Here is an 11,467-nt window from a genome sequence, read left to right as displayed (position 1 = left end):
GCTAAGGCGTTAGGTCGAGTACCAGAGCAAGGGACGTGCGGTCATCCTGAACCGGCAGTATGTTAGTAACCAACAGCTCCGGCTAAGGCGTTAAGTCGAGTACCAGAGCAAGGAACGTGCGGTCATCCGGAACCGGGCAAGGAATTACGTACAAATCTAGTCTTGTCGGTAACTAATGAGGGCAGAAAAATTCCGAGTTTCAGGGAATGCTAGTAAGTAGAGTTTACCCCAAATGCCCTGTTGGACATCTGAAAATATTGATTTCCATGCCTGAGGCTGGTAAAGAACTTGAACAAATGGTAAGACAGTTGCTTCAACTCTACCTGAGAAAGAGAAGGATCGAAGAGCTCACCGGAGGCACAGCAGTCTATTTATATTTAATGGCTAGGCTAAGTTCGTTTTCGGGACACCGTAGGGCCATGTAAATACTAAAATGAACGCTTTACAGAGCCGTTGCTGGCAGGCATCGTACTCTTGAGCTAAGGGCAGCGACAAGCTAAGCTGAAGACCCCGTCCTTACAGCGAGCTAGTAACCCTCTCGCACACCTGCAGCTTTAGCTTCGCATCTCTGGGGCATGGGACGAAGTGGTCTGGTACAGTGTGTGAACACCCACACCTACCTCTCTCTAACGGGTACCTCTCATTTCTTCTCTACTCTGACAAGTTACATAGCTGATAACAAATTCCAACTGCTTTTTCCAGCCTCAGGCTCTCTCTTGGGATGCTGCCTACTATGCTAGTCACAGAATTCAAGGTGCTCATCAACAGGCTGTGAACAGTGACAGGGAGTCAGAGAGAAAGTGGGTGCTCAATAAGCTAACTGTTCACTAGAGAAGGTAAAGTCAAAACCACCTGGTGTTTTCACCCTTGAGGAACAAATGTAGGTTTCGTATCTGACCAAAGGTAGGATCACACATGAATGGGGAAAGTAAAGAGAGGAGGCAAAAGTAAATTTGGAAACCTGTTTGCAAAAAGGGAACCCTACCGGCTTCTTAAATATAGACACAAAAAGGAAGCGCCATAAATCAGAAAGCGGAGCTCGATTTTGCTCTGGGTTGTTTTAAAATATGAAGTCTAATACATTTGTTTTCAAACTGTCTGAAAACCTTTACAAACTTTCTTTTCCACAAGCTCTTCACTGCCATTCTTCTCTTCTTCGGGGGCTTTTCTTTTTGCTCCTTTCTCTTCGTTCTTTACCATCTGGGACATCGAAGTGTCAAGAGGACCTGGACACAAGGAAAAGCCAGAGAGAGACAGAGCTACAGACCAGCAGGAAAGTCCCCAGCAGACCAGGTCCCACCCCCAACCCGAGACACAACACACGTGGCGCATGAGCAGGGGCAGAGGGGCAGGTGCAGTGGTCACAACTACCACCTCAAGGGGCGGGGCAGCGCGCCCGGGGAACCAACGGGGGGGGACCCCATCGCACACACACGATGTCTCAGAGCCACAAGCTCTTATTTGTAAACAGGAAAGTTTCCAAAATCTGCCAAGTGACACATCCTAAACAAGTCAAAAAAGTAGTAAGTGCCAAAAGGGGGTTAACATGAGGTAAATGTCAGGCTTTAGGAACTGCTGGTGTTGTGAAAGGCAAAACAGGACTGCTGAAGCCATTCACACTTGCAGAGGGACGAATCCATACTCGAAGCCGACGCTAAGAGCCCCTGCAGTGCGAGCCCATTTTGGGCGGAGAAAAGTCTCGTTTCAAGTCCCAGTTCTGCCACTCACGGAGGTGTGCCCTTGAGGCAAGCTACTTAAGTTTCTTCATCTGTGACACAGGGAGAATTCTGTCATCTCGGAAGGTGACTTTAAAACCGATGGGGACGAGGTATGTAAAGCATTTATCATGGTGCCTGGGTCATCACGTATCCCATGAATGGCAGCCGCTGTCCTAATAAAGGGCTCTATTCTCTGTGTTTCAGTATGAAGGCAGGCAACCGTTACTCAACTCGTGTTTGCCAGACATTTCTGAGCACTGAGGAGAAAGGGAAGAAAACGTCCTTGCCCTCAAGGAGAGTCCGTTACTTGCACAAGGACAGACGTCTCCAACAGTAGAACCTAACACACAAGTCCCGCCCCACATAATCAGGCACATTAATGGAAAATTTCACAGATGTTTCCAATACACTTTCCCCAGAGGTCTCTCCGGTAGCCTGTCACTTACTGTCGGTTCCAGCTTTCCCAGTGTGTATGTAAAACAATCTTCCTCTCTTTTAACTTGGCAAAACAGAGACATTTTTATAGCTTTGTTGTTGACTCCTGATTGAATCACAGTGTAGCCAGAGAATGTGGTCTGTACATGAAATCAATTCTTTGTTGGGACTTACTTTATGGCCTAGAATGTAGTCGATTTTTGTAAATGGTGACTATGTCTTCTCAAGAAATCCAATATATTGGATGCAAGGTTAGATTCTATATCCGAAAAAATCAAGCTTGTTAATAATGGTGCTGAAATCTTCTAAGTTGTTACTAGTTGACTGTCTTTTGCCCTATGAAGAACTAAGACATAGCTATGGTCAATTTTCTTTCTTTTATTAAATCTGTTAAGAGCCCTGTTTACACACATTAACTTTCATTGTAAGAACGCTGTCTTGGGGCACCTGGGTGGCTCAGTCGGTTAAGCGTCTGCCTTTGGCTCAGGTCACGATCCCAGCGTCCCGCGATCGAGCCCTGCCTGTGTCAGGCTCCCTGCTCAGCTCGGAGTCTGCTTCTCCCTCTGCCCCTGCCCCTGCATGCTCCCTCTCTCCCAAATAAACAGAATCTTAAGAAAAAAGAATACTGTCTTTATTGGGGCAGTTTTAGCCTTAACTGTGTGAGAATGCTATACTGTTTTAGTATGGGTCCACAGGCCTGAAAACCTGAGAATTCTTGTCTAAGATGATTATAATAACTTTTTCTAAATACAGGAACTGTACTAATTTAATCCATACATTCTAGACTAATCCTGATGATTTTTATGTGATGAATTAATAACACAAAAAAATCTACTTAAAAAGCAGCAAATGTTTCACTTGATGACATAAGGTTCTTACACCAGACGATAACTGCACATGAAAACGGCCTGCATCCCCCACTGTCCCCTCCCTCTGTCCTGTGCCCCCTGCCCTGCCCCCACTTAGGGGAATTCCATGTGAGAAGCTCTCAGTCACATGGAGCAACAGATTCATCACGGTGACAACCGAAAGGAATCTGCTTTGTTCTTCCCTCTACCTAACTGGGACGTAAAGAGGAAAACACATTTACAGGAACAGGAGCAACCAATGTTAATAGGTTTGACAAAAATGAAATCAAATCAATAAAGAGATTCTTGAGAACGTGTAAGGACTGACTGAAAATAATCAACCAAGGTCTTGAATTTCAAGAAAATTCCTGCACATGGTCTGTACCAGTCACTAAACCAGTGTCATTCAGATTTCATTTTCTTAAGATCAAAGTCTTTTTAATGTAAGTGCCATAAAAGAGAAAACTATCAGGTTCAGGGATATTAAAAATGTTTTAACTATTTCATATATTCAGATACTTCTGCTGAATATATTTGAGTTTGTCAGGAAAAGACAGAGGCAGAGGCATACTCTGAGATTTTTTGTTGTTGTTAATAACAAAGTTCAAAGTAAATGACTGAACTCTTAATTCTTAAAGTTATTTCCAAGAGGTTGAATTCCAAGTAAAAAATAGTCACCAAAAAGTGACGTAGTATATGATCTTTTTGCTTCCACCTCATGGTGCCTATGTATTTTTTATTTTAATAAATCTTATGCTATACTTAATGTCATCCTAAACCCTGTTAAAATCTATTAATAAATACATTTTACATAAGAATAAATTTTGTATGTATTATTCCCATCAACACACTGAATTTTTTCCCTACCACTTACCTGAATCGCCACTGCTGGCTGGTGGGAGATCATCAAAAAGCAAAGGTCCCCCTGACCCTGAAACACAGCAGAACACTTAGTGAGCCCACAAAACCTGGGTGAGGCTTAAGTTTCAGAATCCATCCCACCAGGACACCAATGCAGGTCATTGAAATAAACTCAAAACCTCTCGTGTCAATCCAGTGGCAACTCATACTTCGGTAAATAATGTCTTGAACCTATTTTATTTTAAGGTCCTCTCAATTCAAAGGAAACAAATATCTGCCTGAAAGAGTTAAATCTTATTTCAGCTAATAAAATAAACACTCAAATGAACCAGAGAAAACTGCTCAACATTTTTATGCAGTTCCTCAGGGCTAGCGACTAGTGGATTTTTCTGCCTTACCTGATGCCATGGATTCAAAACTTAAGACAGTCCAACACCTAAAACATCTGTGTGTTGAAAATGGGGGAAAGGGAGAAAGATTCAGACAACTACAACCCCAGGATGACACGTTGACACACACCTGGGAGAGCCTGAAGACTGTACCTGAGTCAGTACTGCTGGCCGGAGGGAGGTCATCAAAAAGCAGAGGTCCCTTCTGAGCTTCTTTGCCTAGAACACAGAGAGCCTGCTTAAAGAACATTCGGTCATCAGGCAGGACAGGTGGTCAAAGGGGGAGGCCTTTGGAGATGTTTGCTATTCAAATTTTCTCCTCCTAGCTGTACCAAATTCTACAAAGTATTTTCTCAGTAGCTATCTAACACAGACATTTGCTTCCAACAGTTACAGTCAACATAAATGCAATGAAAGATGACCCAACGGGCGTCTGAAGGGCCACTGGATATTCTGAGGAAAACCAGTATTTTTCTCAGTAATCTCATTCCTGCAAGCAGCAAACACTGAAAAACCTTTTTTTAAAAAATGAATCCTGGGAAGAAAAATACTAGTTCTAGAGCAAGAAAATAATTATTTGGTCCCTCAAGATAAAACATCAAAGACAGAGGGATCTCTGTCTGACCAAAGATCTACGGTCTTAAAAAGTCTGGTTTCAATAGCATTCTGAACGAACCACCCACCAGAATCTCAAACAATGAGCACAGAGGTGAGAGCCTGATGGAAGCAAATCTGCGTGAACTTGGCGTCCCCAGCACAGTGCCCACTTAATTACTACCTATGGAGAAAATGAGGAATTTCAGATACTCCAACATAAACTCAGGAGAAAGCCAGGGAAATTTTTTAAATCTTAAAAACCTGAAGATTTACACACCAAGAGGACTGGTCTTAAATGTTTTTTATTCAATTGTCCCTTTCCACATAAAATTTCACCACCGTTCTTCATTCTCCAGCTTTCCCCAAAATTTCTATTTAAGCTATTAAATATAGGGATTGGTACACAGGAAATGGGGGAAACACAGGGCTGAAGATGTAGGCGTGCCCATTCCCATCCTATGAAGTTTGTCCTACCTCTTGTTCCTCAAAGTTCAAGTACAGAAACGTACTCATTTAAAAACCAATTCAACTGTATGCTCCAAAAGGCTCATCTATATCGACCCTTTGCCTCTATGTAGAAATGAGCTGGGTATCAATTCTATTCTTTTTTTTTTTTTTTTAAGATTTATTCATTTGAGAGAGAAAGCGCAGGAGCCTGAGAGCAGCGCTGAGCACAGAGCCCCAGGGGATAACCCCACGACCCTGAGACCATGACCTTAGGCGAAATCAAAGTCGGATGCTTAACCAACTGAGCCACCCAGGCGTCCCCAATTCTACTCTCTTAGAAACAAAAAAAAACCACTGAGTGGCTCAGTCGGTTAAGTTGGGAAAGCTCAGGTCTCGATCTCAGGGTCGTGAGTTTAAGCCCCGTGTTGGGCTCCATGCTGGGTGTGGAGCCTACTTAAAAAATAAGCAAAGAAACAAATAATAAAAACAAAAATTTAGTTTAAAATTTAGAAACTCCAAGGAAAGAAACTTCTTCAGGAGTTTTTAGGTCAAAAGTACCTTAAATTACCTTATAAATTCCTGATTTAACAAAAAGCAACTCTTCTGCTTTACACCCTAATTCAAAATGGGAAATGTCTACTCCATTATTGTTATCCCTCAGGAGTCCAAACAGACTAAGTAACTGCAAATACTTTCATTTTCCTCACAAGTGACATATACGCTCTACGGAGGTATTCAAACTGCAGCATCATGAGGACATTAAATGGCATTTAGAACTACCATTTACTCACTCTGTAATCCTCCTACAAGAATCCCTAATATTCTAGCAGGGCACTTCCAAGAGGAAACTGGATCTAACCCGAACCAAACTGGGTCTAACCATCAAATGTCCATTCTCCTCACAGACTGAAAACTGTATGGGACAATGTAGAGCAAGCACACTATGTTCAGTGGGGCCAGAGAGCCGGGCTTCTTGGGGAGAGAGAACATTACAGGGGGGAGGCCAACCTGAAGAGCAACCAACCCTTGGGTCAGGTCAGATTTTAATTTCCAAATTAAACTACCCATCTAAATCAGGTCTTTCCCCTGCCAATGTCCAATGGGGGAAGTCCCCCTTCCCAGGTAATACATTTTCAGCTCTTACAAGCATTCGTCACCCTAGAGCTTCCAGCTCAGCACCAGCCTGGCCTCTGTCCTTTGGCTACAGCTCTGAGAGTGCCCTGATCTGAGCACCGTCCCCAGACAGTGGCCCATCTCCTCGTGCCAAATCAAGTGAGGCTCCCCACTTCCCCTTTCTCACTCTGGAATTCTGAGTGCTACTTCAATTAAACACAACGAGATCGTCTCATTTTTGGTGGTCACAACTGAAAGGGCTCTTAAGAATAATTAACACTGCCTCCCTGCCAGGCACTATTCCAGTGCTCTTCGTGTTTCCAATGCACTAAATCCTTACAACAGTTGTATGAGGTGAGCGCTATTATTGCTGTTCCTTACTGATGAGGAGACTGAGGCAATCAGGTGGAACCAAGGGAGAGCCGGTGAGGAGTGGGCAGTCAAATCCAGGCATCCTTGCTTCCGTCTGTGCCCTTGCGAGGTGCCACACTGCCTCCGAACACCATCTCATTTAACCCTCTGACAATCCTACGAAGATAATCCCAAGGTTCTTGATCTCTGGAATACTTTTTGCATCATTGAAAGGATCGCTTATAATAGCTTGTATTTGGATTCTTAAAAAAATAAAATCTGTGGGGTGCCTGGAGGGCTCCGTCAGTAGAGCACGTGACTCGACCTCGGGGTTGTGAGTTCTTGCCCCACACTGTGTGTGGAGATTACTTAAAAATAAAATCTGTAGGTGATACATGCTATAATGGAAACATCTGATTAGCCAGAACCTTATACTCCATTTTGGATAAAGAGACTCCAAAGTATTGGGGTCAGCAATAATTAGACAAAGTATGACTTTGGGGAAGTAGGGTAACAGCTGAGTGTTATGTTCCAATTTCTTTTTAAGCTGATGCACTTGTGTACATGCATTTATTTTTTAAGAGGCAGAAGCATACTGTACACAACATTCTCCATATACCCTTGTTCATGTAAGCCCTCCAGGCATGTTCCAGGCCAGCACATCTGGGTCTAACTACTCTTCCCAACAGCTAATGTTCTGTTCTGTGTGGGAGGCACTGCCACACACTTGTCCAGTCCCCTTACTGATGGGCATGCAGGCTGATTCCAGTTTCTCACATGACAATAATGCCACAGTAAACAACCTTAGACACATATCCCTGCTTAATCTGCTAGACCGCTAGGTCAAAGCATATGAGTAGTTTGAATTTGACAGATGTCCAAATCTGTTTCCAAAAAGTGGTGGTAATGTCTACCCCCAACACACTTTATGAGAATGTCCATTTCTCTCCATCTTCACCACCATGATGCCAATTTTTAATCTGCTCGGTGAAAACATGATGCATCAGTGATTTGCTATTCCTTTCCTCAGTGACTGAGGAAGCTAAGCACTGGTTTTGGCTGACTGGTCATTTGCATTTCTTCTTCCATAAACTGTCATGATACAGCCTTTGACAATTTCAAATGGGCTACCTGTCTTTTTCTTACTGATGTGTTTGAACCTTTCATTTACTAGGGATCATTGGTAATGTGTACGAAATTTTATTTTAAGACAATTTATTTTCAAGGGCGCCTGGATGGCTCAGTCGGTTAAGCGTCTGCCTTCAGCTCAGGTCATGATCACAAGGGTCCTAGGATCGAGCCCCGCATCGGGCGACCTACAGTGGGGAGTCTGCTTCTCCCTCTCCCTCTGCCCCTCCCACCTGCTCGTTCTCTAATAAAATCCTTAAAAAAAAAAAAAAAGGGTTCACATCCCTCAGAGTTATTAAGAAATTAGAGATGATTCAAAAAAATTTTATTTATTTGAGAGAAAGAGAAGGATAAATAGACTCCCCGCTGAGCAGGAAGCTCAATGTGGGTCTCCATCTCTGGACCTTGGGATCACGACCTGAGCTGAAGGCAGACACTTAACCTACAGCCACTCAGGCGCCCCTACGAAATTGTTTTCTGTTTGTCTTTTGCTTTTGTGGTATTTTGCCCTGCAGAAATTTTTATTTTTACATAGTTAAATCCATTTTAATTTCTTAAGAGTTTTTTCTTGCTTGCCCCTGAAGTTTTACAATTAGTGTTTTGTTCTAGTATCTGAACCTTTATTTTATACAGATCTCCAGGGTTTTTTTGGAAAGAAATATTTCGAAGATGGCCTACCATGCAATATTTACATAGTTCTGACAGCTGACCATCAGTTTTAAAGTATAGTGGCGTAGCAACCTAGTAAGTGAAAGAACCACCCTATAAAACTGAAACCAACTTATTGTCAGAGCAACTTTAAACCAGGACACCTTTAACTTGTTTGGATTATCAAGTATAAGCTGTTGATCTTAAAGACATGCAGGAAGCACTTTCAGGAGTATGAGAGAGCAGTTTCATTCCCGTCTGATATGGGCATACTTCCTCGTTTAGGGCAACTCTCTACATACAAAAACTTGAGTCACTCAGCAATCAAATCTGTAAGTGCTGGCATGAAAACTACTCATTTAACACAAAATCTGAAAACATTTAATGCGTTCCTTCTACATTTTTCTTCAGACCATAAAAATTAAGAGGCTTGCAGGCAGGAACATTAGATGGAATACTTAAAACAAAAACCAAAGAACAAAATACACTCAATGTGATCTGAGCAGTGTGAAAGTTCCTCCTTTTGGACACTCACAAAATCCAGTTAAGAGTGCATTTTTTTTCCTTTTAAATAGCAGTTAAAGTTAACAGCTCATAGACTAACATCTAAGCACTAGCATCTACTAAGCATTGACCATGTGCTACACCTGCACTAAGCACCAGGCATGTAGTACTCTCTAACACATGTGCTAACAGTAGGAGGCGGCAATCCTACTTTACAGATGTGGGAACAGTCACAGAAGAAGGCAGTTAGTGGATCTGAAACCAGTTTCTTAACATGTCCAAAACCACTCTTCTCTGAGACTGTGAAAATGACTAGGTCTCTATTGCTCCCTGCCTGAGCACCTGCACATCATGTGTGAGGCTCACGATGGTGCAGTTTTGCTCATCTTCCCCTCCACTTTTTGAAACCAACCTTATTTTCCTTTCATTTACTCCATTTTTAATTTTATCAACCAGTATCACTGGTTTTCTGAAACAAAGTACAGCATTTAAATTAGTTTTTCAAAAATCACAGTTTTTTCACAAGATCATGAAATCAGATTTTTTTTTTTTTTAAGATTTTATTTATTTGACAGAGAGCAAGCACAAGTAGGGGAGCAACAGAGGGAGAGGGAGAAGCAGGCTCCCCGCTAATGCGGGGCTCGGTCCTGGCTGAAGGCAGATGTGTCACTGACTGAGCCACCCAGGCGCCTCAGGTTCTGTTCTTGTTCAAATGATTGTTTTAACCTGTTAAATCTCATTTTGTCGGTATTAACTGCCTGTCAAGATAACTTTGGATCCCAACTCTGTCACTCACTTTAGTACTTATCCCGCTCAGCTTCCTGCCGTCTACAGATTCAGAAAGCATGCCTTCTTTGTTTTGTTTTGTTTTTTTTTAAATACACTCAGCCAAGCAGGCCCTGTGACAGCAGCAGTGCCCTTCCCACAAGCAGGGAGCAGTTCACTAATCCACTTTCCAGGGAACAGGGGTTTAAACACTGCAGCCCCTCTGCTCCCCTGGCATCCCAGACAGGGTTGGAGATGCCCTCCCCACTCACTGTATTCGGTGGCAAGCTGCCAAGTACCAACTTGTAAGAGTTAGGAGTTGTCAGATTTTGTATCTTATAAAGGGTGCCTTCTCCTGAGCAGACAAATTAATTCCGGGTAAAAAGTAATGGAGATTTTTTTTTTTTCTTTAAATGATAGGCTTACAGGCACATCTGCAAATCCAAACTCTGCCCCAAACATACTGAAAGAGAAGGTATACTCCATCGACAGGGTTAAAAAAAAAAAAAAAGACTGCATACACAAAGCCAGAGTTTTCACCTACAAGTAGAACAATTTTACCCACAACTACAACAATTTAGCAAGTGAATGGCTCAGAGACAGTTATTTAGACGTTTCTGTACCATCAGAACGGTAAGCGGGCAAGAGTAAGTGCCATTACTAGGTATAATGGCTCCATAAAGACTGGCCAGGCCGTTCACACCTGAGCAGCAGAATCCAAGCCCCGTTGCAGGGCAGGACCACCCCTTCCTCAGGGCCCAAGTTCACCACTCCTCCACACTGGCATGCTCAGACAAACCAGAGGACTGAACGTCCCCCCACACCGTTCCCTTGCCTAGAATCTCTGCAAATCACGTCAGAGGCCCGCTTCCAGCACCGCCTCCTTCCGCAGTCTTCCCGGATGGACTACAAACATCACTCCTCCAGGCACTCCGCGTCTCCCACAGTCAGTAACTTTGCCAGTTTGAATCACAATCACTTGCATTCAGATATAAGCTCTTTTTGCAAAAGCAAAGACTGGATCTTGTCCCCTTCCTATTCCCTCCAACAGTGGCTTCCAAAACCCCGGTCTTCTGACTCCTGCTGGGCTGGCCGGTGAAAATCCCCTGGGGATTTAACAACACACATTCGGGACCCTACCTGGGAGGCTTTCCGCTCCAGCGGACGGAGGGGAGCCTGGAAATCTGAACTTGTTCTTAAAGTTTTTCAGGTCGTCTGCCACCGAGACAGGCTCAGAAATGCGACCCTGCGGTGGAGCGTCCGCCGAACGTCCAGCGTGTGGAAGTGCTAGGAAGTCCCGCACAGTTACACCCGCAGCGAGCCCTGCGCACTGGTCACACCGCGCTAACAAAGGCCTGGTCCCAGGCTGCTCGTGCGTGGAGCTCACGCACCCGCCCGGGCCCGGGGCGCAGCAGACGAGCGCACCTGCGCTAGTGCTGCTGCCTTTGCGGGGCCGCGGACGCAAGAGCAAACTCCCGCAAAAAGTCAAACCGTCAGAGCGCGGAGGACGAGCGCTCCCCTCCGGGCCTCAGACACACCAAGGATGACGCCGGCGCTGGCTGCGGCGTCCGGGGTAAACACAAAGCCACCTGCAGCCCGACCGCCGTCACGCCCCGGGGGCCGGTGGTGGGGAGCCGGCCGAGAGGCCGCGGGCCGCGGGCAC

The 11,467-nt window shown here is 44.2% G+C and overlaps 1 protein-coding gene across 1 annotated transcript in view; it reads right to left on the bottom strand.

The window, feature by feature from the left end:
- The window catches only part of ILKAP (ILK associated serine/threonine phosphatase), a 31,123-nt gene that overhangs the window by 9,949 nt on the left and 9,707 nt on the right, over positions 1-11,467 (bottom strand). The window contains exons 2-5 of the mRNA XM_073903851.1: positions 10,945-11,331; positions 4,405-4,470; positions 3,876-3,932; positions 1,107-1,226 (exon numbers count right to left, since the gene is read on the bottom strand). Of these exons, the coding sequence (XP_073759952.1) occupies positions 1,107-1,226; positions 3,876-3,932; positions 4,405-4,470; positions 10,945-11,331 (630 nt within the window). The remainder of the gene's footprint in view (positions 1-1,106; positions 1,227-3,875; positions 3,933-4,404; positions 4,471-10,944; positions 11,332-11,467) is intronic.

Source organism: Callorhinus ursinus, unplaced genomic scaffold (genome assembly GCF_003265705.2).
Source record: "Callorhinus ursinus isolate GAN/ISIS: 27379988/994484 unplaced genomic scaffold, GSC_fseal_2.0 scaffold2, whole genome shotgun sequence".
Taxonomy (NCBI): Eukaryota; Metazoa; Chordata; class Mammalia; order Carnivora; family Otariidae; genus Callorhinus; species Callorhinus ursinus.
This window is presented reverse-complemented; position numbering and strand designations above follow the sequence as displayed.